The sequence below is a fragment of the Phaseolus vulgaris genome, chromosome 8 (genome assembly GCF_051622355.1).
Source record: "Phaseolus vulgaris cultivar YP4 chromosome 8, ASM5162235v1, whole genome shotgun sequence".
Classification (NCBI taxonomy): Eukaryota; Viridiplantae; Streptophyta; class Magnoliopsida; order Fabales; family Fabaceae; genus Phaseolus; species Phaseolus vulgaris.
The window spans coordinates 54,426,064-54,449,047 of NC_143505.1; the positions used below are offsets into that span (position 1 = coordinate 54,426,064).

At 28.4% G+C, this 22,984-nt stretch overlaps 4 protein-coding genes across 8 annotated transcripts; 1 reads left to right on the plus strand and 3 right to left on the minus strand.

Moving 5' to 3' along the window:
- Positions 1 to 58: 58 nt before the first annotated feature.
- On the minus strand, positions 59 to 2,621 carry LOC137823819 (putative E3 ubiquitin-protein ligase RHC1A). 5 transcript variants are annotated; one of them, XM_068629102.2, is made up of 2 exons: positions 2,487 to 2,621; positions 59 to 1,285 (listed from the first exon to the last, which is right to left on the minus strand). In XM_068629102.2, the coding sequence occupies exon 2, from the start codon at positions 1,248 to 1,250 to the stop codon at positions 243 to 245; it is 1,008 nt and encodes a 335-aa protein (XP_068485203.1). In that variant the 5' UTR covers positions 1,251 to 1,285; positions 2,487 to 2,621; the 3' UTR covers positions 59 to 242. The 5 variants fall into 5 exon arrangements, with proteins under 5 accessions (XP_068485203.1, XP_068485202.1, XP_068485200.1 ...); XM_068629101.2 differs by having other exon boundaries at positions 59 to 1,305; positions 2,487 to 2,591; XM_068629099.1 differs by having other exon boundaries at positions 2,426 to 2,541.
- A 2,881-nt stretch (positions 2,622 to 5,502) lies between these two features.
- LOC137823820 (elongation factor 1-beta 2) lies at positions 5,503 to 8,575 on the minus strand. Its single transcript, XM_068629105.2, has 6 exons — positions 8,326 to 8,575; positions 8,101 to 8,217; positions 7,925 to 7,991; positions 6,513 to 6,630; positions 6,125 to 6,238; positions 5,503 to 5,898 (listed from the first exon to the last, which is right to left on the minus strand). Exons 1-6 carry the CDS (start codon positions 8,409 to 8,411, stop codon positions 5,735 to 5,737), a joined length of 666 nt encoding a protein of 221 aa, XP_068485206.1. The 5' UTR covers positions 8,412 to 8,575; the 3' UTR covers positions 5,503 to 5,734.
- Positions 8,576 to 11,550: 2,975 nt separating this feature from the next.
- On the plus strand, positions 11,551 to 13,749 carry LOC137823821 (uncharacterized). Its single transcript, XM_068629106.2, has 5 exons — positions 11,551 to 11,802; positions 11,998 to 12,140; positions 12,440 to 12,537; positions 12,821 to 13,047; positions 13,214 to 13,749. Exons 1-5 carry the CDS (start codon positions 11,658 to 11,660, stop codon positions 13,618 to 13,620), a joined length of 1,020 nt encoding a protein of 339 aa, XP_068485207.1. The 5' UTR covers positions 11,551 to 11,657; the 3' UTR covers positions 13,621 to 13,749.
- A 2,210-nt stretch (positions 13,750 to 15,959) lies between these two features.
- LOC150025665 (uncharacterized) lies at positions 15,960 to 18,881 on the minus strand. The gene is made up of 4 exons (XM_090294160.1): positions 18,827 to 18,881; positions 16,871 to 17,172; positions 16,403 to 16,770; positions 15,960 to 16,290 (listed from the first exon to the last, which is right to left on the minus strand). The coding sequence occupies exons 1-4, from the start codon at positions 18,879 to 18,881 to the stop codon at positions 15,960 to 15,962; spliced, it is 1,056 nt and encodes a 351-aa protein (XP_090150286.1).
- Positions 18,882 to 22,984: the final 4,103 nt, after the last annotated feature.

Sequence of the window (22,984 nt, forward strand, 5' to 3'; positions counted from 1 at the left end):
CCAAACAAACCAACTAAGCAGCAAGAAACAATCAAATTGAATAATGACAGGTGAAACGTTGAAGTTGCAAAGAGATTCAACTGACAAGGCAATTTCATGTACAAAGATTTTAAGAAGCCTCTAACTGATCTTCCTTACATGAGCTTAAGTTTGAAATACAATCTAAATAAACTCTTGGCATTTTAAATTACAAGCATTATTAGACAGGAAAATATACTTATCAAGGAGAAGAAATGGTACATTTAGTGATCAAAAGGCCAACCACTATAACTTGTTCCATTATTCTGGTCAGGAGTGGTGGAAGAACTGCTTCCCCCAGTCTCAGAATAATGATTATTGTTTGAGCTAGAGGAGGAGCGGAATGGCCACAAAAATGATAATGGATTTCTCCTTCCATGGTTCTGAGGGCTGTTGTTCTCCCTGCCCCTGGAGCTACTATCATTTCCGCCACTGCTGCTGGTGCCGGCATTCCTTCCTCCCAAACTTGTACTGCGGGAATTAGTCTGTCCTTGAGGTGGCAACTCAACACGGCAAACAGGACATGAGTTATGCTGAACCAACCAAGGAACAATACAGTCAGAATGGTAAATATGGTTGCATGGCATCTCTCTGGCTTCAGTGCCCAGTTCAAATTTATCTTTACAAACTGGACAGTGTGAATCTAAGCGAATATGTGCCTGTGTTATCCTAATAGTAGGCATAGCATCGATCAAAGATCGTGCGGCTGGCGGTGGGCCTCGGCGATCATTCATAGTGAGTTGCTCAATAAGTTCTTCCAGTCCAGGACCCATAAAGTAATCACCAAAATCAACACGCCTAGGACCACCTCTAGGGCTGCCAGTTGCCAAGGTGAATCCAGGAACTTGACCATGAAATATTAAATAAGGACCAGAACTAAAAACACCCCAACTCTGTTCAGGAGCTGGGAAAGACCCTGACCTCCCTCTAACATCAAAATTTGAGTTCCTTCCAGCCATTCTATGCCTCATGAAATTATCAACAGCATCCATAAGCCCGAATCTCTGGTCAGAACCTCTCTGCCCCATAAAAGCACGTATAGCATCAACAAGGTCAGGCATTTGATTAAACTCTCCCGACTGTGATGAATATGTATGATGGGGTGCAGCTCCTCGCAACTCATCAAGTTCTTCTATAAATCCTCCATCACAGTAAGGGCATAGAGTGTCTCCCCCATCAAGCACAATTGGTTGTCTGCATGCATGACACCAGTGCGTTGCTCCACTTGACATCTTTCTTTCTAACAGGATTTTTTAATTTATAAAATCTGCACCAAAATTCAACGTTCTGTGTGAAAGACACCCACTTATTCAGAAATGATTAACAATTGATTAATCAAAACAATAATTATAAAGTTGAAATCAATACATAAGATTCAATAAGCCAATCTACAATGCTAGTATTAATATGTAGGTCTAAACAGAATAACTTAGTAACTCAAATGAACAAGGTAGTCAAGGGCAAATCAACCATACAGTACATAAAAGCACAGTAAACCACCCTGTCACTAAAACTTGATCCAAGGACAAGTCAAGAGTCAAAAGTCAAGAGTCAAGACTACTATGAACAAAGAAGCTGTTGATCCAGAGTTATATCTTCGGATCTATGAAACAAAAGAACAAATTTGATGACAGAAAAGCTAACTACATATTCTTTTATTGTTTTTGTAATCAACTGAAATTTAATGGGCTCAAGAAAGGATGCTTGTCACACCTTTTTAATGACTTTCTCTCATAATGTGGAGATTTTCAATAAATTTTAACCGTAAGTATATAATGTAACAGAAATTGCGTTGCAAGTGCACCTAAATTTCAAAACAATTTACAAATCACAAAGTACAATCATCAAAAGCAGATGTTAGATATCAGTGTAAATTACACAAAACAACAATTGCAACAACAATCTGTTCTCATACAGAAGCCAAATTTCCATACATCAACACAACAAAGAAAGGTCCAACAGTAACAAAAAGGGGGAAATGCTTGCATATCCATCATAATAGAAAAATTGAAATGAAATCAAGTTTTTCCTAAAAGGATTTACAAATTTATTAAATATGAATAAAGGAATAACAAAACTCATCCATGATGCAAAGAACACTTATCCTGAATCATACATAACCTTGGAGCAGCAACAGTGGAAAGAAAGCATACCTAAACCCCAAGTTAAAATTAAGAAGACAGCAACAAACTTGTCAATAAAGAAGAGGTTTTTTTCAAATGGGGATTCAATTTATCAATACCCAGTTACTCCAATGGCCAAAATAAGCTCAAAATCATGCACAATCAACCGCAAAAAAAAGGGCTATAAACTCAAAAAAAATTGCATCTGCTAAGAAAGGTTCAGGATTCATCAGAGTGAACTTATCAAAGGAAAAAAGAAGAAGTAAGAACTCAAAGGTTAGTACCTCAAGATTCTGAGTTTGAGAAAAGAAAGAGAAAGTAGAGCGAGAGGAGAGAGAAGAAGACCTTTTCTGCTTCTGAATTGTTCCACTGATTAAAAAGTCTTGTTTTTACCACTTCAGAATTTTTGTTGTGACTCTTTCCTTTATGCAATAAATAAAAGTAAAATTCTTAGTGGGAGAAAAGAAAACAGTGTGAAATTTCCAACACAATCTATAAGCAGTTTCCATTGAATAACTAACGAAACACAGCCATTTTTTTTACCGTGTTTGTTGCAGAATTGCGGTTACTTGAGTTAACTTCTAAAACTGTTTGAATCAAATTTAAACAGAACACGGAGTTATTATTTTGTGTGTTTTGGTGTGATTTTGTTATGAATTTATTAACTTTTTTTATTGTTAATATAATTTTGGAACATTAATTAATCAATTGCATTGTAAGTTCATTCTGTGATTCTATCCTAAATTGAGGGAAATATGTTAGTTATCTTAGATATAACTAACATAATTGTAAATCCTATATTTAAATATGAAAATATTAGTTACCTTATAATAATTTTACATTAATTTCTTTTGTATTATATGGTGAGTGAGTTGAATTAAAACCTTTAAAAATAAGTTTATATAAATGTACAACTATAATCATCATTATTGTGTCTTTTTTTATCTTCTATAAATATATTTTATTAAATATAATTTATTTTAGTTTACCTGTTTTACAAAATTATATTTTGGTAAAATATATAGAATTTGTAACAATTTTTTTTAACATTCTATATAATATTTTTAATATATATAATCAACTTAAATATATAAATATGGTCTTGTTTAGTTTTAATCTCTAGAAAGCTTTTTTAGTTTTGAATACCTGTTATCTTCTTAAAATATTTTTAGTTTCTATCCTCAATGATAGTTAATTTAACATTAAAAAAATATTAATTAAAAAAATAATTAGATTGTTTTAGTATTCATAATTCAACTAAATAATGTTTTTATTGTTTATGTAGATTAAATAATTATAATTAAATATAAAATAAATTTAAATTAATTATTTTATTTAAATAATATTTTATAAAAATTGATAAATTAATCCAATCTTTTTTTTATAATATATTTAAATTTTAGAAAATTAAAATTTGTGTAATTATCTTATTTATAGAAATAATATAATATAATTATTTTTTATTTAACTTCTTTATTTTAATTAATATTTTCTTTTGAATACTGATTATAGAGTAAGGATTAACAAGAAACATTAAGAAAAAATATTGTGCTAACAAAATTTAATTTGTTTTAGAAACTATAATAAAATAGAATAGCATAAATTAAAATATATTTAAGTTTATACAATATAATATGATATGGTTTAATTTCTTACAAAATTATATATTTTCAACCCAGTTTCTTTTTAAATAAGTTTCAAATCTCTAATATATATGACAATAATAGAGCATAAACCAATTTAAGTTCCTAATATTTTTTTCTTTCAAGATTTGGTGGTTAATAAATTAAATATTTGACCTAAGTTCTTTCTATTACATGCACACAATCTTACTATTCTCGTGTCAATCAAAACATGTGTTAATAATATACATTATAGAAAACAAATGTAGAAACCTATAGAGAATTTTAAAATATTTTAAGGATTGATTAAAAGAGAGCATATTATTTGTCTTAAACTCAACAATTTATTTTATTAAAAAATTTGCAAAAAGTTATGTAGGAGAGACAGATAATACAATACAGAAGTGACCTACATCAATTATGAATGGATCCAACAACTAATGAAGGACCATGAGTATATATATATATATATATATATATATATATATATATATATATATATATATATATATATATATATATATATATATATATATAGACAAGGTGATGGTGGCTAATTAATGCATTAACCCCATTTGTTTAAGCATTATGTCACTCATAATTGAATATTTAAGTATGCATTTTCTGGTGGTAGTAGATAATGTATATAATAGAATATTTAAGAAATGAAAGTTAACTTTAACTTGAATTTACAAAATGAACAATGTAGATTTTTTAACATACCACTTCACTCTAATATTATCTTAAAAGAACGTAAAATTTAGGTCTAAATTTAAATATTATATATAACTGTTGTTGATATTACATTTATATTAAACATTATTGTAAAGAAGAAAAAATAGTTCATTTGTTATTTAAAAAATAATGTATTATTTTCTTTTTTAAGTTTGCCTCCACTAAATGGAATGAGAATATAAGTAAAAGGTGGTTTTAGTCAAGTAACATCATGTTTCTAAAAAGTTATGGGGTGTCAATATCATCTTACACCTTTTCAAAATTTCAGTTATTAAATACTACAAATAAACTTCTAAAAAAAGTGATAAAGAGAGTTTAGTATGATCAGTTTATAATACTTGTAGAAATTATGTGAATGTGTCCATATGCCCAAATGGATTTGAACAGATAAACTAATGGCTCCAGGCTAAGATGATATAAAAGTTGAAATGAAAAAAAAAAAGTCTTAAACAAAATTTGAGTTGTTTATAAAAGGGGTCATTGTAGTAGAATTAATTATGATATCATATTCTTTCATGTCACTCTTTCAAATATATATTACCTTCAAAAATTTGAGGGTCAACACATTAGCTTCTTTTGAAAGTCAACTTTAACACTTCTTCACAAACTATAGAAGAAAAGTTTTTTTTTGTATTTTCCAACCAAAAGCATAGAAAATGATAGTAAAGGGTAAAAACTAAAGAATAATACTTAAGTATGGTGTTTTTTAAAAATATACTAGTGTGTAATATAGAAGAATGAAATCACAAATTTTATATAAGGGGTTTTGTTGCAGTAGCTGTGGTGGCAGTAATGATTGATGGGTGATGTTGATAAAGCCAAGGTCAGCAAATTTGGCTTTGGTGAAGAATATTCTTGGTTGGTTCCAAGAACGACTAAGCACCGATAAACAGCTTGAAAAGAATATAGATATAATTGTTACAACGAGTCAGGAACCAAAATTGTTTATGCAACACACCCTTGAAGCACATTCAATGAAATTAGAGTTGAGAACCTATAAACAATTAAATGCAAGAATATCATTCATTTATAACTAAATTAAGAAGTAATATTCAAAGTTACATGATAACATGGATACTTGATATATCTATGTCTCTTTTCCTTCTCACAATTCTTGCAACAAAACCACTACTGAAACAGACCAAACATGAAGGATGAAAGGGAGGGAGTATCAATCAGACTCACAGACTGATCAGCCGCTTGAAAATGGCCAAACTCAAAGTCCAACAAGAAAATTTAAATTTTGTTGAATGCAACAATGTCACAACTTTGGATATACTCGTTGCGTGGCTCAACTGTCAGTTGTTCCTCGACAAGGGTGTCCACAGAAACAAGGTCATCCACAATTGTCATCATGATCTGCAACTTCTTGATTCCATATCCCACTGGCACCAGTTTGGCTGTATCAATTAGAACAAACCATTTTAGATACACTTACCATGATGTCATGCAGCCACAAACTACTATGTATAGTAGCTGTTTTGGACTTAATTGTCTTAAAAATCATGTTAACACTGATTTCTGACTGATTGACTGATAGGATAACAAAATTTACAGACAATGCATAGCCATTATAGTGAATGCATCAAATTTGCAGGAGAAAAGTTTATGAAAATTTGAACATACATGCTCCCCACAATAAACCAGGCATCTCAATACTGCGGACAGCCTCTTCCAGCTTCTTCATGTCGGTCTCATCATCCCAAGGCTTAACATCGAGTAGGACAGAAGACTTGCCACCTATATACAACGTCATTTAGTGACAGTTTCAAACAATTTCAGCAAGAAAGTAAAATCTAGAGATAAGAAAAGGTCTCTGTATGTGAGAAGTCATCATAAATTTCAACATATTATTCTACCATATAACAACATGCCTAGTACCTACCTTCCCCAAATAGAAAAGCAAGTTTACGTGAATTAAACAAAGTCAAGGACAGCTTCTATCAATATTGTATTTATGGGAAATGTTTCGTGGACCACAAATTACTGTCGCAATGCTCTTAAGAAGGCTTACTCTCTTTTTTCTTGGTAGACTTTTTAGCAGCCTCCCTTTCCTCTGCTACCTTCTTATCCTCCTCTGTCTCATCACCAAAGAGATCTAGATCATCATCATCTTCTTCAGCAGTAGCAGCCTGACAAATTCAAATAAATCCCAATGGTTAAATCAGTTGAATAAGTTCACTTAGCAGCTTCAGAACAACTACAATAATATCTAACACTTCACAATAAGTATCTGTATACTATAAAAGCCAAAAGTTTATATTCTACAATACGTGTACTGCTCTAATATTTGTTATACTAGATAACGAGTTCACTTAGTAAACATATCTTGATGAATCCAATCAGAGAGTGTGTTGAAGATCTTATATCGAATTAGAATATGGCCAAATTATAACATATAAGTATATATAAACCTTTCCTTTATTAAATAATTTTGTGAAGTTAAATTAGACTTAATCCACTTTCTAAGAAATAGTAAATTATAATACTGTTCAACTCTACAATGTGCCTCCAACGTTGCTATCTTAGCTAATAACTATCTCATTCAGGATTAAACATTTCACTTAGTATGGTTAAAAAAATCAAACTCTGCTCTTTTCACATTAGTATGGCTAATAACTATCTTTTTAAAGTAATTTCATCCAGGTGTTTACCTGAATGGAAGTATATTCTTTAAAAGAAAATAATAATACAATTGCTGTCATCTATTTTAAGCACTTATCTAAGATTTCCACAATAATTTTTAAAATAATCACTTTCCATTAAAAAGATAGTTTTAAATTTGAGATGCTACAAGGTTAAAATATTGAAAGGTAAAGCTGGCGAGTAAGAAATTTTAAAACAAAAAAAAACGTTTGGGATGGATAAAAAATGGCAGAATGTTTTGCATGCATTAAGTCAATATCTTCATAGTTCATTATGAATAAGCAAAGAAGTGGTATAGTTGGTCAGATAATCTTCTGTGCACGCACGCATATTACAATTTACAATTGATTGACGAGAAAACAAATCATATAGAGAGAGAGTGAAAGTCGAATCTTTACTGTTTATGTTGTTTTCCAAATTTCACAAAGTAAAATGAAGTTATGAAAAAATGAATTGTGGGATCAGTGTTATAAAAACTGTGTTGAACATCTAATTGAAGTTGTCCATCCTGCATTTCCACCGTGCCTCTCATTCTCATACCTCCCTCATCAAACATATTCCACAAAACAACTATAAAAATTAGAATCATAACATACGACAATATGCATGGCAATCAACAACCCTCACGCTCTTATTTACATAAGGCTTTCCCATTAATTTCCTATCAACAACAAAATTCACGATTTAAGACAAAATTATTCATACATTTTCAATATAAAAACGATTTTTTAAAAGAAAATAACACAAGACAACAAATGTACAATTAAAGAAAACACATACCGCTTTGGCAGGTGCAGCTGGAGCAGCTACGGCACTGAATCTAACCCCTTCAGCCTTCCCAGGGAAGCTACTCAAACAAAATTTGATATTAACAAAAAATGGCAAAATCTTACGAAGAAAAAAAAAACAAAATTTGCAGCATAGATAAGAGGAAAAGAAATGAGAGAGGAACAAACCTTGAGGCAACATGAGAAGAGACAACATCGTACCACTTGGAAGCATTGGGGAAAGAGTCCCCAGGCTTTTCCACAACAGCTGCATACACCTTGATATCATCCTTTGTAAATAGATCCCTGAACTCAAACAAAAAACAAGCCACATACAGATTCAATCACCCAAACATCAGAAACAGTGAAAGATTGAATTTTTAATAGAAATTGAGTGAATGGTATAATTATTACCCAGAAATATAGGTTTTCCCAGAAAGGAATTGATCGAGGGATTTGATACCCTCTTCGGTGTGTAGATCTGAGAAGGTGACAGCCATTGGTGTGATTGAATTGAAGAGTGGCAGTGCAGAGTGAAGAAGAGTGAGGAGAATAGTAAAAGCCTCTGTCTGCGTTCAATAATTGATATTTATAGTCTGCATACTCACAAACCCTAATCCGTCCCAACCTTATACTTCTGAACTGAAATTCACCTAAAAACCTTATTTTAATTACTTGTTTAATCCTTTTTAATTCTTGTAATTATCATTTCTAAATTTTTAAGTCTTTAAAAAAGGCACTAAATTAGATGTTTTTTAAAGATAAATTTTATAAACAAAAATTAGTTATTTTCAAATAAATATCTCTCTTGTTAAAATGAAAATTCAAAAGCAACTCATAAAGTTGTTTCATTTCACTTCAATAGTATTATATGCCATTTCAAAAAATTAATTTTTTTCACCCAAAAGGATATTTGTTATAGACTTTGTTGTGCGTGTTCTTCAATAAAATAGGTCGAATCAAGTTGAAAAACATAGTTATGTAAATTTAAATAAATCAATTTTAGTTTTGTTAAATAAAACCAATTTCTAAGTTTATGAACTAATATATTTAAATATATATATATATATATATTATTTTATCAAACATATACACTTATTAAAGTTTATATGTCAAGTTACTGCATCTCAAAATTAAGATTAGTTTTACTTGTGTGGCTTAATTTTAAAAAATAAGTATTTTCTTTTAAATTTAATATTGTTTTTTTTTGTTTTATTTTATTTTAAATGGAATCAAAATAATATTTTGATGTCTTGATTTATCAAACATTACCAAAATCTTTTAATTTATTTAAAATAGACAAAACTTACTTAACTTGTACTTTCAGATTAAGTTGTAGATAATGATTTGGAAGAAGTTGTGCTTCATCAACATAATTTTAATTTTCTTTTATTTTTTTATAATATCAGTCATTGTGTTTGACGTATAAGATTTTGTTTCGTACAAATTTTATTTTATTTTATTAAAATTATGTTTGATAAGTGTGACTTTTATTTTTTTTTACTCTAAGATCGTGCTTATCAAGTACGATTCTTATTTTTTTCTTTTAATATTTTTTCTATTAAAGTTGTATTTACCAAATATAATTTTAGTAAAAAAATTATATGAAGTCAAATTGTGTATATAAAACACAATTTCTTTGTTCAAAAAAATTCTCAAAGATAAAGTCGTGGATCATGATTTTTTTTTTTTTTACTAATTCTACCTTTAAGATAATAATATTTTGATTTTACTAATTCTAGCTCCTTTTTAAGTTTATGTGTGGTTTTTTAAGTTTATGCGTGGTTGTGGTTTGGGAGAGTACACGTGGGAATTTGAGGAAATGAATGTATGAATATTTAGGAACATGTTTGTATTTTGATTTTGTAAAAAAAAATTATTGAAGTTGGTAAACTATACAATGATTGTGACAAATATTTTAATATTTTTAAAAGGTGTAAAATGTAAATTTATAAATTTATCTTTATATTTAATAATATTTAAATAATAATATGAGATTTTTTTTAATTAATTAAAATATTGTAAATTATTTTTGGTACTGAATAAGTTATTTTGATAACTTTAAATAATAATTATTATTATTATCTACATATATACAAATTTATTTACCGTTATATTTATTTATACATTTTGAAAGTTTTTTTTATCCTTTGAATTATATTGTATGTAAATGCATAACCATATAGATATTTTAGAGGACATTTTATAATAAAAATGTTATATGTAGAGTGAATTGCACAACAAATTTATTTATAAAGAAAAAAATATATATAAAATAAAATATATGAAATATTAAACAAGGCTTCAATCTTTGCATCTGAGGAGGAGGAAAGAAAAATCAATACTCACACGAATATATTTTCTCCCTTTCTTATACACCCTTTTGATCCAAACCATTTACATTCAACACTCCTTGAAGCATACAAAGTCTAAAATTGACATTTTTGTTGTGCATAATACATGAATTAAGTTTGAACAAACACACCCTTTGTATTTTTTTAAAAAACATTAATACACTAGTTTCCTTATAAAAAAAATACATAAATTTGTCCATTATTTTTAAAAAATTATTGTTTTCTTTTTTAGTACCTTCTTAAGTTTTCAAAGCTTACACATATCTAATGGTGAAAAAACTATAAAATATAAGTGTAATAATTTAAGAAAATATCATGATTTTCTGGATAATTTACTCAATAAGTATTCATTTATTTTTATTGAGATGTTAATTAATATAATAATGAAAATCCTGTGAATGAAATTAAAACAAGAGGAATGATATATAACTTGCTCTACTATATAATCTTTAATTGATGATATTAAAAAATGAACCTTTTTTATTTTATATAAAAATTGAATTTTTAAGCAAAGAAAAAGGTTGTATTCTGAAGCAAGATTGTCAATATATATTTTTTCTTAAAACAATGAATTAATGCGATTGTGTTGGACTAGAGTTGCAAGTTGAAATGCATGAACTAGTTTATATTTAACATTTTAACCTTATATTAAAGCTCTAATATAAATATTTTTACCGCATAGTTAATATAAATCATCCTTAGTAATAAACAATATCCCTAGCTATGCTGCTGGCTCTAGAATCAAATTTTGCTGAATCCAATCAGATGCCCCAAATTTAAGTCAAGTTTTGGTTCTACCCTCTTTACGATTCCCCACATAACATGTACGGCAAAGACACAAATCTGTACTTTATAGATACAACTTACTTTTACTTTGTTGTTATTAACGTATTCAAAATAGTTATATGCTGAAAACCTGCATCATAGAACAATTTTCATAATCATAAACTGGTATTTTTTCCTGAAAATAACATGAAAATTCTACAAGTGCAGAGCATTAGGCATGCAGAAGGATGAGAGGCTTGGTAATTTCGTTACCTCACAAAGAAACCATTCGTTCTCATCGAAAGTTTGGTCAAATATCTTGTCCTACTAATGTGGCAATCCTTGAGGGACAATGATTAGGGGAATTGGCTTAGGTTTTACCAAAGCTGAGCCATTAAGGCCAATAATGAATAATAATTAACTTTTAAGGGGTTACTTAGGATACTGGATAAGAACAAGAAATGCTATCTTAAGATATTATCACTTTGGACACAAGCTGTCTCCAACACCTAGTCCTTTATTAAGTTGCTGCTAGTCTTGGCCCCTTAGGACTTACTGTGCTATACAACAACACTTATTCTGCAATAAAAATTACAAAAGGTGGAGTTCCCCTATAAGGGTAGGGCTATGGAAGGGCAAAGTGTAGTAGTGATCCATGATGCATCTAGAGAAATCAATGGCAGAATTTTGGAATGGTCTCTAAGAAGCTTGTCACTTGTGCCAGGAGATATGCTCACACTGATTGTAGTCATGCATCAAGTTATGACTCCTAGTGAGTAATCATTCCACAGATTGCAGGGTGCTTCTTATGATATTGTTTTATTCACCCCTTAAAGTAGTTTTTGGAAGAAAGAAAATGGAAAATCAAAGACAGTAATTTATAAATGTTGTGTTGAGTAATCTGACTATCTTTTCCAAAGCATGTTAATCGTTTTTATTGATTCTCTTTGCATCAATTTTTTGGTAGTGGGGTACAAAAGCAGTGTGGATAGCAGGTTAATGTTTGGAGCAAACCAGAAGATGGTAGAGGAACAAGCTGCCAGAAAGAAGGAAGAGTATATGAAGAATAAAAACATTGCTCAAACTTTTCAGCTATACAAATCAGAAAAGGTCATATAATTTATAAACACTAGTAAACAACATCTTTCTCTATTTTGTTTTCCTTCTGAATTTCACCAGGTTTTGTGACCATTAGCTTCTTCTAAATTCAAAACATGACCAATATTCCTTTTAACACTATTCAATAAACAGAACAAATGACAAAGATCATTCTATGATTTCATCTGTTCTTTTAGTACTCATCTATACACATGATTATGTTGAGACGAGATTATCAAGAGTTAACTAGAGAACAAAACTATAAACCCACTAGCTTTTAATCTTGTTAACTTTGCACACCATATTTTCAGGTTGGATTTAAGATAGAAATGGCTATAGGATCATCATTAAAGGCTGTTGCACTCAAATCAGCCCTGAAGTTAAAGGCAACTTGGCTTATACTAGACAGGTAAGATGAATTTAAATTAACTATCAGAATTATCCAATTCTCATGAGCTATATGTGAAATTATACATTGATTATCTGTTATCAAATCCATTAAAGCATAATTTCTGCAAATCATACCTTCCTACCAAATGAACACATAGATTTGAGCATCACTTAGAAATTAATCACCCTTTACAAGTTCAAGTATTCTGTTTCTAACAACAAAATCACAACATAATTCTGATATATAGTTTGTATAATCTAATCTTTCTTTAGTGAATCATCTTACTACAACCTGGTCACAGGAAGATGAAGAATGAAGAGGAGTTTTTCCTTCAGAAGCTTTCGTGTGGTATATTAAGAGTAAGGCGTTTCAATAAAATTATACGTTTAAGAGGACCACTACACCTCCCCCATGAATCACGCCCCAGCACTAGCAGCACCCATGAAACATACACTGACAGCATACCACTACCAGACATTTCAGCAGACCATCTTCTTTACCTCTTCAGCACTGAGACTTCTCCCAACAGTAAATACTCCAACACTTCAAGATTTCATCTCGTTGCATTAATTGTGATCCTTATCAGCTTCTACACATTTCATTTCTGCAATTCACATGAGGGTTAACATTAGCAAATGTTTTCCTAGCAACTAACAAAGTTATTATAGTTTACATATTCTAACTATCTGTGCAGGTACAGTAACAGATTATTCAATGAACCACAAACAACAACAGGAACAAAAGAGCCACCATGATGAAGTATGGAACTCAACTCCTGATCAACTGAGCACAGAAAAAAAGAACAGTAAGCAAATGGTTAATCAAACACAAGGAGGCCAACACCGGAAGGATGGAGAACAAAATGCAAGCAGAAACCATGGTAATAAGGAGAAGGACCTAGAATCTGAACACAAGTTAAAAGAAGAAAATTACAACATAACTTGTGGTGGTAGCAACAAGGAAAACTCATACACCATGTATCAGAAAGAAGAAAGTTGGCAACCTCTTGGTGGAGCTAAAAACTTCTTTCTTGGAAGCTCTGAAGAGTACACAGTGAGTGAACAATATTTTAGTCTGAGTAATTTTCATGTAAGAAACTAGTTTCAAATTTATGCCTATAATATGCATCATACATTTGTGTCAACGTATCTTATTCTTCTCTAGTGACCTCTAAAATGTGATTGTTAGATTAACCAATTTGTAACGAATTTGTATCTGTCATAGTATGATTTCCTCATATTATGGAATTGTTTTTAAATATATAATCCTCCTATTATTACTACCAATATACATCTGTAATAAAGAATAGTTACTAGCAAGGTACATGACTAATGCAGAGAATAATTACAAGCAAGATATTTTTGAACTATGATTATATCTTCCTTAGTCAATCCTTATATTTTTTTAATCAATTTTATTTATTTATTTTAATTTTTTAATTTTTATAAAACTTGTTTTAACCTTTTTAATAGTAGGTCTTATAATATTTTTAAAAAAGAAAAAATATTTAACTAATTCAGAAATAATATAATTTCACATTATATTTGAAAAATATTGATACATTTTTAGTTGTTACATAATTTTTATTAGTATTCTTCTTCAATACCTTTACTTATATAATTTTTTACCCTATCATTAGAAATGTCTTCAATGATCAAACAAAACACAATTTGTGTAAGCCTTTTCAAAAAAGGAAATAAAAAAACACTTTCTATAAATTATAATCAATATATATTAAAATTCATTTAAAAAACTAATTAATACAGACTCGTACAAATTAACTTTTATATACATTAATTTTAGTTTAATTATAAAAAAAATTCATATTCAATTTCTTCAAAGTACTTGTCTAATGACAAAATTTTGTTGGGATAAGGGCACATGTCTTAGAATGACACATGGAGAAGTAAGAGATAAGTCTTTCTCAAGTAGCATTTAAATCAAATAGGCCCTTTATTTGGCACAAATGGAAAAACATGTCAATAATTTTAGTTTTTTACATTATTTTTGTCATTGCATATGGCAAATTTATTATTTACCAAAAAAATATAATTAGTATAGATGAGATATGAGATTGAAATAAGAAGTGAAAAATAAAGTAACCAGTGGTTTATTAAAGTGGTAATATTCCATAACTTCTAATAAACTACTTATTTATAGATCTTTATATATATATATATATATATATATATATATATATATATTCACTAGTGAGTCTTTGCTGATAAAAAAATAATTAATGAGTAATAAACTTAATTTTTTTTGTATTTATTATTAGTTTGAAAATGTTTTTTATTAATAAAATATTTAATTAAGGCTGTTTTCATAAACATGTAGAAGAAAACTATAATGTCAAAACCCAATTTTGGTTTAGCAACCATTGCGAAAGGTCTAAAAAATAATAACATGAACACATGTTTAAAATCACTATAAAAATATTACAATCAAGGTTTATTTAATTTATATATTATAAATTATATATTGGCCCCTTGAATTTCTTTTTCATCACTTAAAAAAATCTCAATAGACTCTACTACCTTATATGACCCATCTAAATTTGTTTAATTGGTCCGTCTCATTTCATGAAAAAAAAGGGTAGCTATTTCTTTCTGCACCCTCTCAAAGTTCTTCCCGCACCCCCATTAAATAAATAAAATATTAAAAATGCGCTATCTAATTTCATCTCATTCTAAAAGACTCTTTCGAAAATTCATTTAAGAAAAAAATATTCTAGAAAACACATTCCGAAATGTATTATACATTTTGAAAATTTTATTCTCGAAATTTTTTCCAAAAACTACTTTCCAAAAATTTCAAAATATATTTATAAATTTTTAAAAGAAAGATCCAAGAAAATCCCAAAAATAATAATTCAGAAGTCATTTAAAAAAAAAGTAAAATCGTCTTTCCATTGTGCAGGAAGAACTTTGATGGATGAAAAAGAAACATCCCAAATTACTTGCCGATCAAAAAAAAAAAAGGGCAATATTACAACTTAATATTAATCACTATAAAAACTAACTAATTTAACATAAATTAATTAAATATAACTATTCTATATTTCTATAAGAGAAATAAAAATAAAATGTTGATGCTTAGTTCGAATAATATTGCCTACATGAAGTGATGATAAACAAAAATAAAAGAAAAGAATGAAACAACTTGAAACAAAATAATAAGAACATATATTTAAACTAAACTAATAAAAAATATGTAGAAGAAAAATATGTAATCACACAAGAAAATAAAATCTATAAAATTTACATAAATAGGTGGTTTTTGATAAAATAAAATATGTGAAAGAAGAATACATGTATAAGCATATAAAATAAAATTTGTAAAAGAAGACTAATTTTCAACGTGGCAAAAAGGACAGATAATGCTGTATAAAGTATCCTTAATTGGATCACTACCATCTTTCTCTACTCAAATAAAGTCACTTAAAATATCTTATTTTCATGTTTTCTCTCTTCAGAATAATTTTCTCTATTTCCCGCATTTAACTCTTCTTGCATGTTTGAGTAATTCTCTGGTTTTTGAGAAACCTTTGGTGGATAAAATATGGACTCCAAATATCCATTGCTGCGTGGAGAACGTGGTCTATAGTGCTGGTTAGTCTCAGCCTCAGGAACCTGCCTCACTACCACCATTGACTCATCAAATGGTAATGCATCACGTGGTGATGGCAATGGAGGCATCTCTGATATCGAAGAAGGGCCACCTAAATATTCATAGTCACCACCATACATGAAGTCTTCTAAGAACTCATCACTGCATTTATTGATCAGTTATTAAAACTATGTTATTTTGAGATGAAGGAATGAATCTGATGCAAGAAGGTAACAAAGAATTGCAATTCTAGTAAGGAAATATTACAACTTACTACTCTTGAAGTAGCATCTCCTCAGGTACCTCAGACAGTTGCATCATCTCTTGAGGTACCTCGAGTTGCATCATCTCTCCAGGTACCTCAGAGAGTTGCATGTCTATAGGTACCTCAGAAATTGGTGGTACAAAGAGTGGTTGATTTGGAGTGTTGAAATTGTTGAAGACCTCACGTGGTACACAAGATGATGTGCCTACTCCCGAGTCATTGGCACAATGAGTGTAAGTAAGTAGATTAGTTTCTGAGTTGTGAGCATTAAACACATGTTTTATGTCATCTGGGTAGATTCCAGAGCCAACTCGTTTCATTTTCTTGAGTCTATTGTTCCAAAAGTTCTTTATTTCATTATCTGTTCGTCCAGGCAACTAAACCAACACAAGGAAAAAAAAGTATTGATGAAAATAAGTGCATGATCTAGTTGTTTTGATAGAAAAAATGAGAAGTAAAAGAAGAAGATATTGAGACCTCCTGTGCCATTTTAGCCCATTTATTTCCCATCAAAGCATGTAACTCAATCACTTTGCATTGTTCTTCATTGCTGAATGCACCTCTTCTCAAATCTGGTCTTAGATAATTTGTCCACCTGAAACGACAGCTTTTCCCACAACGAGCTAGTCCAGTGTTTTTCTGCACTACGTTCCAATTTCCTGTTCCATGTCTTCTCACATATGCTGCCAATATATCATCTTCTGCTGCTGTCCATGGCCCTTTCTTTAGATTATTTTCATCATTACTTTTATCCTCACCTGATAACGAGGACAAAGTAACTATAAAATAGAGAAATAAAACTTAGTCAGTAATACGTTAATTTTTTGTTTTCATTTTACAACCATTTTAATAATAAAATATTATATTTTCTTAATAAAAATTAATATAAACAAAATTTTAAAATAAAATAATAATACCATGTATCATAATTAATTTATATAAAAAACTAGTGTCAAATATTTTTTTTTATAAATGATTAGAAAAATATTAATTTGAGAACTAAACATAAAAACACATCATAATTATGATTTGATCACTACAATTTTAAAATTATTTGTTCTATTTTTTTTTCTAATTATAACATGATGGGAGTTCTCAACATCAATCCTCCCTTGAATCACTAATATGAGGCTAAAACTTGACCTAATTAGGATATTAGAAAAAACTTTTACTTTTTTATTTTATATTATTCATATCTATATTAATACTATTATAACAATTAAAATATTAAAAAAATACTATTTCAATAATATTATAATTAATATTTTGGGCTATTATTGAATTCGTAATTCTTCATATTATTCTAATTTTATTATAATATTAATTAATACTATTAGTAATAAATAAATAAATGAAAAAAATAAAGAAAAAATATAATTCAACAATTAGTTACCATTGACAACTTCATAATAAAAATGTATCACAATGGATTGTGAGTGTAAAAAAAAAATAATACAAATCAAAACATTGTAAAATAGTTTTGAAGTTCGATACCAAAAATAATATAAGGAGACAAAAGAAACTCAAAAATAGTACGCAATAGAATAAAGTTTGTTTATAAAATTAATCCTTCTACAACCAATTTTTTTTAAAATAAAATATTATAATAAAATAATAATTTATTTAAATAACATATAATTGATTTATAGTAATAATACACAATAAGTACTAATTTGTATCTCCAAATGCAACATTATATTTTATTTACAAAATATATGAAACTATAGTCTAATCAATAAGTTTTGGAATTTTTTAAAAGTTTTGGGTGAAAAAAAAAAGTTTTAGAAAAAGTTTTCATAAATAATTGTGACGACATTTTGAAAAATAATTGTGGTGGTTAGTCGGATGACGTATTATTAAAATTTGTTAATAATCGTTATATTAAAACAATATTTTTTCCACGATTTTTTTTATCAACTGTTAGATTAAGAAAACTAACCCAGATAAACACTAATGCAATCTTAGAAAAAAATAAGATATTTGATGTGAAAAAAAACTGATTTTCTCATTAATCCTCTCTTGTGTGTGCATGCACACTGCACACTAGTTCTACAATGTATTCTCATAAAGTAGTTCAACCTATATGATCACTCACACTGGTTTTTGAATACTGTTTGAAATTCTACAGTCTTGAACAATAACAAAACCTGTTCAGTACATTCCAAAACTCACAGCTTCTTAAAGATATCATAGCAACCTTCAAGAACTACTACATTTGCATGGTGGTGCATGATGAAACTTTGAATCAGACTCATGTTTACATGTAACAACAAAAAGAACTAACATAATATTAAGTCTTTATTCTTTATACACTAATCACATAGATATCTTATAAACAGTTTCAACAGGAACATGTGTATAGAACTGACCTAGTTATAAATGAAGAAAGAATAAATGAAGTTAAGAAAGAAAACCTAACCATTAATTACGTACCTCTGAAGAAGGAGGGCAAGGTTACTGCCATCACAATAACAATAATGCAAATCATCTTTATAGATTCGTTTTTACTCTTCAGATTTATTGTGGGAAGAACTGGTGGTAGATGTTACATTTAAAAGACTTCTAAATTTGAAATGTATTTGTTATCAATCAATATTATAATAGCGAGAATAACTGTTTATATCTATAGATATTTTCAATATCAGTATTATAATAAAATAATAAGTTAATATGATAATGAAGTTTAAGTATAATAATACAGAAAGATTTAAAATTTAAAATTTTAAAATAGTTATATTTGAAATGGTGTAACATATAATGTATAGAAACTTTTATATTTTTTTCCAAAAAATTAATGAAAAATATAAAACTAAATTATTGATTTTTTTAATATTTTAAAATAAATAATGATATCATTATGTTTCGTGATTTAATATATTTTTAAAATAAAACTACCTAAATGTATGGAATTGTAGGTTAGTTAGTTTACTAAAAAACTGTAAAGATTTATTGATAAATTTTTCTCAACAGAATATTCAAATTATTGGTTGTTAAGATATGTTATATTATTCAATTTCTTTAAAGGAGGATCTAACTCGTTGTGTATCACATTTTTAGTTTATATAATACAATATTTTTTTAAAAATATAAGTTTAAAAATTATTTTAAAAAATGTATATTAAGTGAGGAAGTTAGAAAATATATTAGGGGGAGAAATTAGTGTCCTGTTTTAATCATCAAATTTTTCATTAAAGTGAAAACAAAAAAAAATTTCATGTTCATTCGTTCATCATAATACTTATTTGTTTGAAAGTGAGATTTAGAGATATTTGGTACTAATAAAATTGTAAGTTTTCTTTTCTAATAAATCATTAAACCTTTTATTTCTACCCAATTTAAAACCCAAACTCACACTTAAATTTTTAATAAATATCAAAGCATATAAACAAAACAAGAAAGTGTAGTATAACTACATTTAAACTAACAAAAAAGGAAGTTATGGAAACATAAGAAATTTTTTTCAATTGTTCACTATCCAAGGTGTGAAAAATTTACTTCTTCGCCAAAATATATTTTTTAGAATATATTTATAAATTATGGAAGGGAATGTCCAATAAGATTCCAAAACTGATATTCTGAAAGTTATTTTAAAAAAAAGAGTAAAATCGTCTTTTCATATATTGATGGGTGCATGAAGAACTTTGATGGGTGCAGAAAAAAACACTCAAACAAATTAACTATTAACTAGTGCAATATTACAACTCAATATTAATCACTGTAAAAACTAACTATTTAAAATAAATTAATCAAATATAACTATTCTATATTTCTATAAGAGAAATAAAAATAAAAATGTTGATGCTTAGTTCGAATAATATTGCCTACATGAAGTGATGATAAACAAAAATAAAATAAAAGAATTAAACAACTTGAAACAAAATAATAAGAACATATATTTAAACTAAACTAATATAAAATACGTAGAAAAATATATAATCATACAAAAGAAAATAAAATCTATAAAATTTACATAAAAGGTGGCTTTTTGTAGTATAAAATATGTAAAAGAAGAATAGATATATAAGTATATAAAATAAAATTTGTTAAAGAAGACTAATTTTTAACGTGGGAAAAAAGGATGGATAATGCTGTATAAAGTATCCTTGATTGGATCACTACCATTTTTTTCCACCCAAATAAAATCACTTCAAATATCTTCATTTTCATGTTTTCTTTGCTAAGAAATTTTTTCTCTATTTTGGGCATTTAACTCCCCTTGCATATTCGAGTAATTCTTTGGTTCTTGAGAAACGTTTGGTGGATAAAATATGGACTCCAAATATCCATTGCTGCGTGGAGAACGTGGCCTATAATGTTGGTTAGTCCCAACCTCATGAACCTGCCTCACTACTACCATTGGCTCATCAAATTGTAATGCATCACATGATGATGGCAATGGAGGCATCTTTGATGATATCGAAGAAGGGCCACCTGAACATTCATAGTTACCACCATTCATGAAATCTTCCAAGAACTCAACACTGCATTTATTGATCAGTTATAAGAACTATGTTATTTTGAGACGAAGGAGTGAATCTGATGCAAGAAGGTAACCAGAAAAATGATACATTGACAATCTTGCTACGATATACAACTCTCTTTCTTTTTCTAAAATTTCAAGTTTTGTATGAAATGACAAAAATATCATTTTTTTATATCATCAATTAAAGATTGTATGGTGAAGCAAGTTGTCAATATAGAGGTAAGAGATTGCAATTCTAGTAAGAAAATATTACAACTTACTACTCTTGAAGTAGGAACTCCTTAGGTATATGGAACAATTGCATCATCTCCTCAGGTACCTCTAGTTGCATCATCTCTTTAGGTACCTCAAACAGTTGCATGTCTACAGGTACCTCAGAAATTGGTGGTACAAGGAGTGGTTGATTTGGAGTGCTGAAATTGTTGAACACCTCACGTGGTACACATGATGATGAGCCTACTCCCGAGTCATTGACATAGTGAGTGTAAGTAGGTAGAGTAGTTTCTGAGTTGTGAGCATTAAACACATGTTTTATATCATCTGGGTAGATTCCTAAGCCATTTCGTTTCCTTTTTTTGAGTCTAGTGTTCCAAAAGTTCTTTATTTCATTATCTGTTCGTCCAGGCAACTAAACCAACACACGAAAAAGTAAGTATTGATGAAAATAAGTGCATGCAGTTGTTATGCCAAAAAATGAGAAGTAAGAGAAGAAGATATTGAGACCTCCTGTGCCATTTTAGCCCATTTATTTCCCATCAAAGCATGTAACTCAATCACTTTGCGTTGTTCTTCGTTGCTGAATGCACCTGTTTTCAAGTCTGGTCTTAGATGATTTGTCCACCTTAAACGACAACTTTTCCCACAACGAGCTAGTCCAGTATTTTTCTGCACTACGTTCCAATTTCCCGATCCATGTCTTCTGACATATGCTGCCAATATATCATCTTCTGCTGTTGTCCATGGCCCCTTCTTTAGATTATTTTTATCACTACTTTTATCCTCACCTGAGAATGAGGACATAATAGTTATAAAGTAGGGATATAAAACTTAGTCAATACTACATGGTAAGATATAAATAAACAATGATACATGGTATTATTATTTTAAAATTTTGTTTATATTAATTTTTATTAAGAAAATATAATATTTTATTATTAAAAGGGTTGTAAAATGGAAACGAGAAAAAAAAACTAGTGTCTGAGAAACCTTTTTTCATATAAATAATTGGTAAATGTTATTTTTTACAAGTACACTTAAAAAATATCACTTTAGAATTGTAATTTAATCGGTGCAATTTCAAAATTATTCATTTCAAAAAAATATTAAGGATGGAGAGTTCTCAACATATAATCCCTCGAATCACTATTATTAGGCTAATCCTTGACCTGTGTTAGGATATTAGAAAAGGCTTTTACTTTTTTATTTTATAATATTCACATCTATAATAATACTATTATAATAAAATGAGAATGCTATAAAAAAACTATTTTAATAATATTATAATTAATTTTTGAGCTATTATTGAATTCGTAATTCTTCATATTATTCCACTTTTATTATTATAATAATAATTAATAGTATTAGTAATAAATAAATTAAAAAAGAACAAAAAAACAAAGAAAAAATATATTTCAACAATTAGGTACCATTGGCAACTAGTGAGAGATTATTTCCATGATAAAAGTGTATCACAATGGATTGTGAGTGAAAAAAAGCAATACAAATTAAAACATTGTAAAATAGTTTTGAAGTTCGATACCAAAAATAATATAAGGAACTCAAACATACATATATAGTAATATATATAATATGTAATAGAATAAAGTTTGTTCATAAATATAATCAGTCTACAATAACTTTTTAAAATAAAATATTATATTATAATAAAATAATAGATTATTTAAGTGTTTAACAACTGATTCATTTATAGTAACAATGCAGTAGTAATTTGTATCTCCAAATACAACATTATATTTTATTTTCAAGATATATGAAACTATAGTCTAATCAATATCAACATTTACATTCCAGAACTCACAGCTTTTTAAAGATATCATAGCAACCTTCAAGAACTGCATTTGCATGGTGGTGCATGATGTGACTTTTAT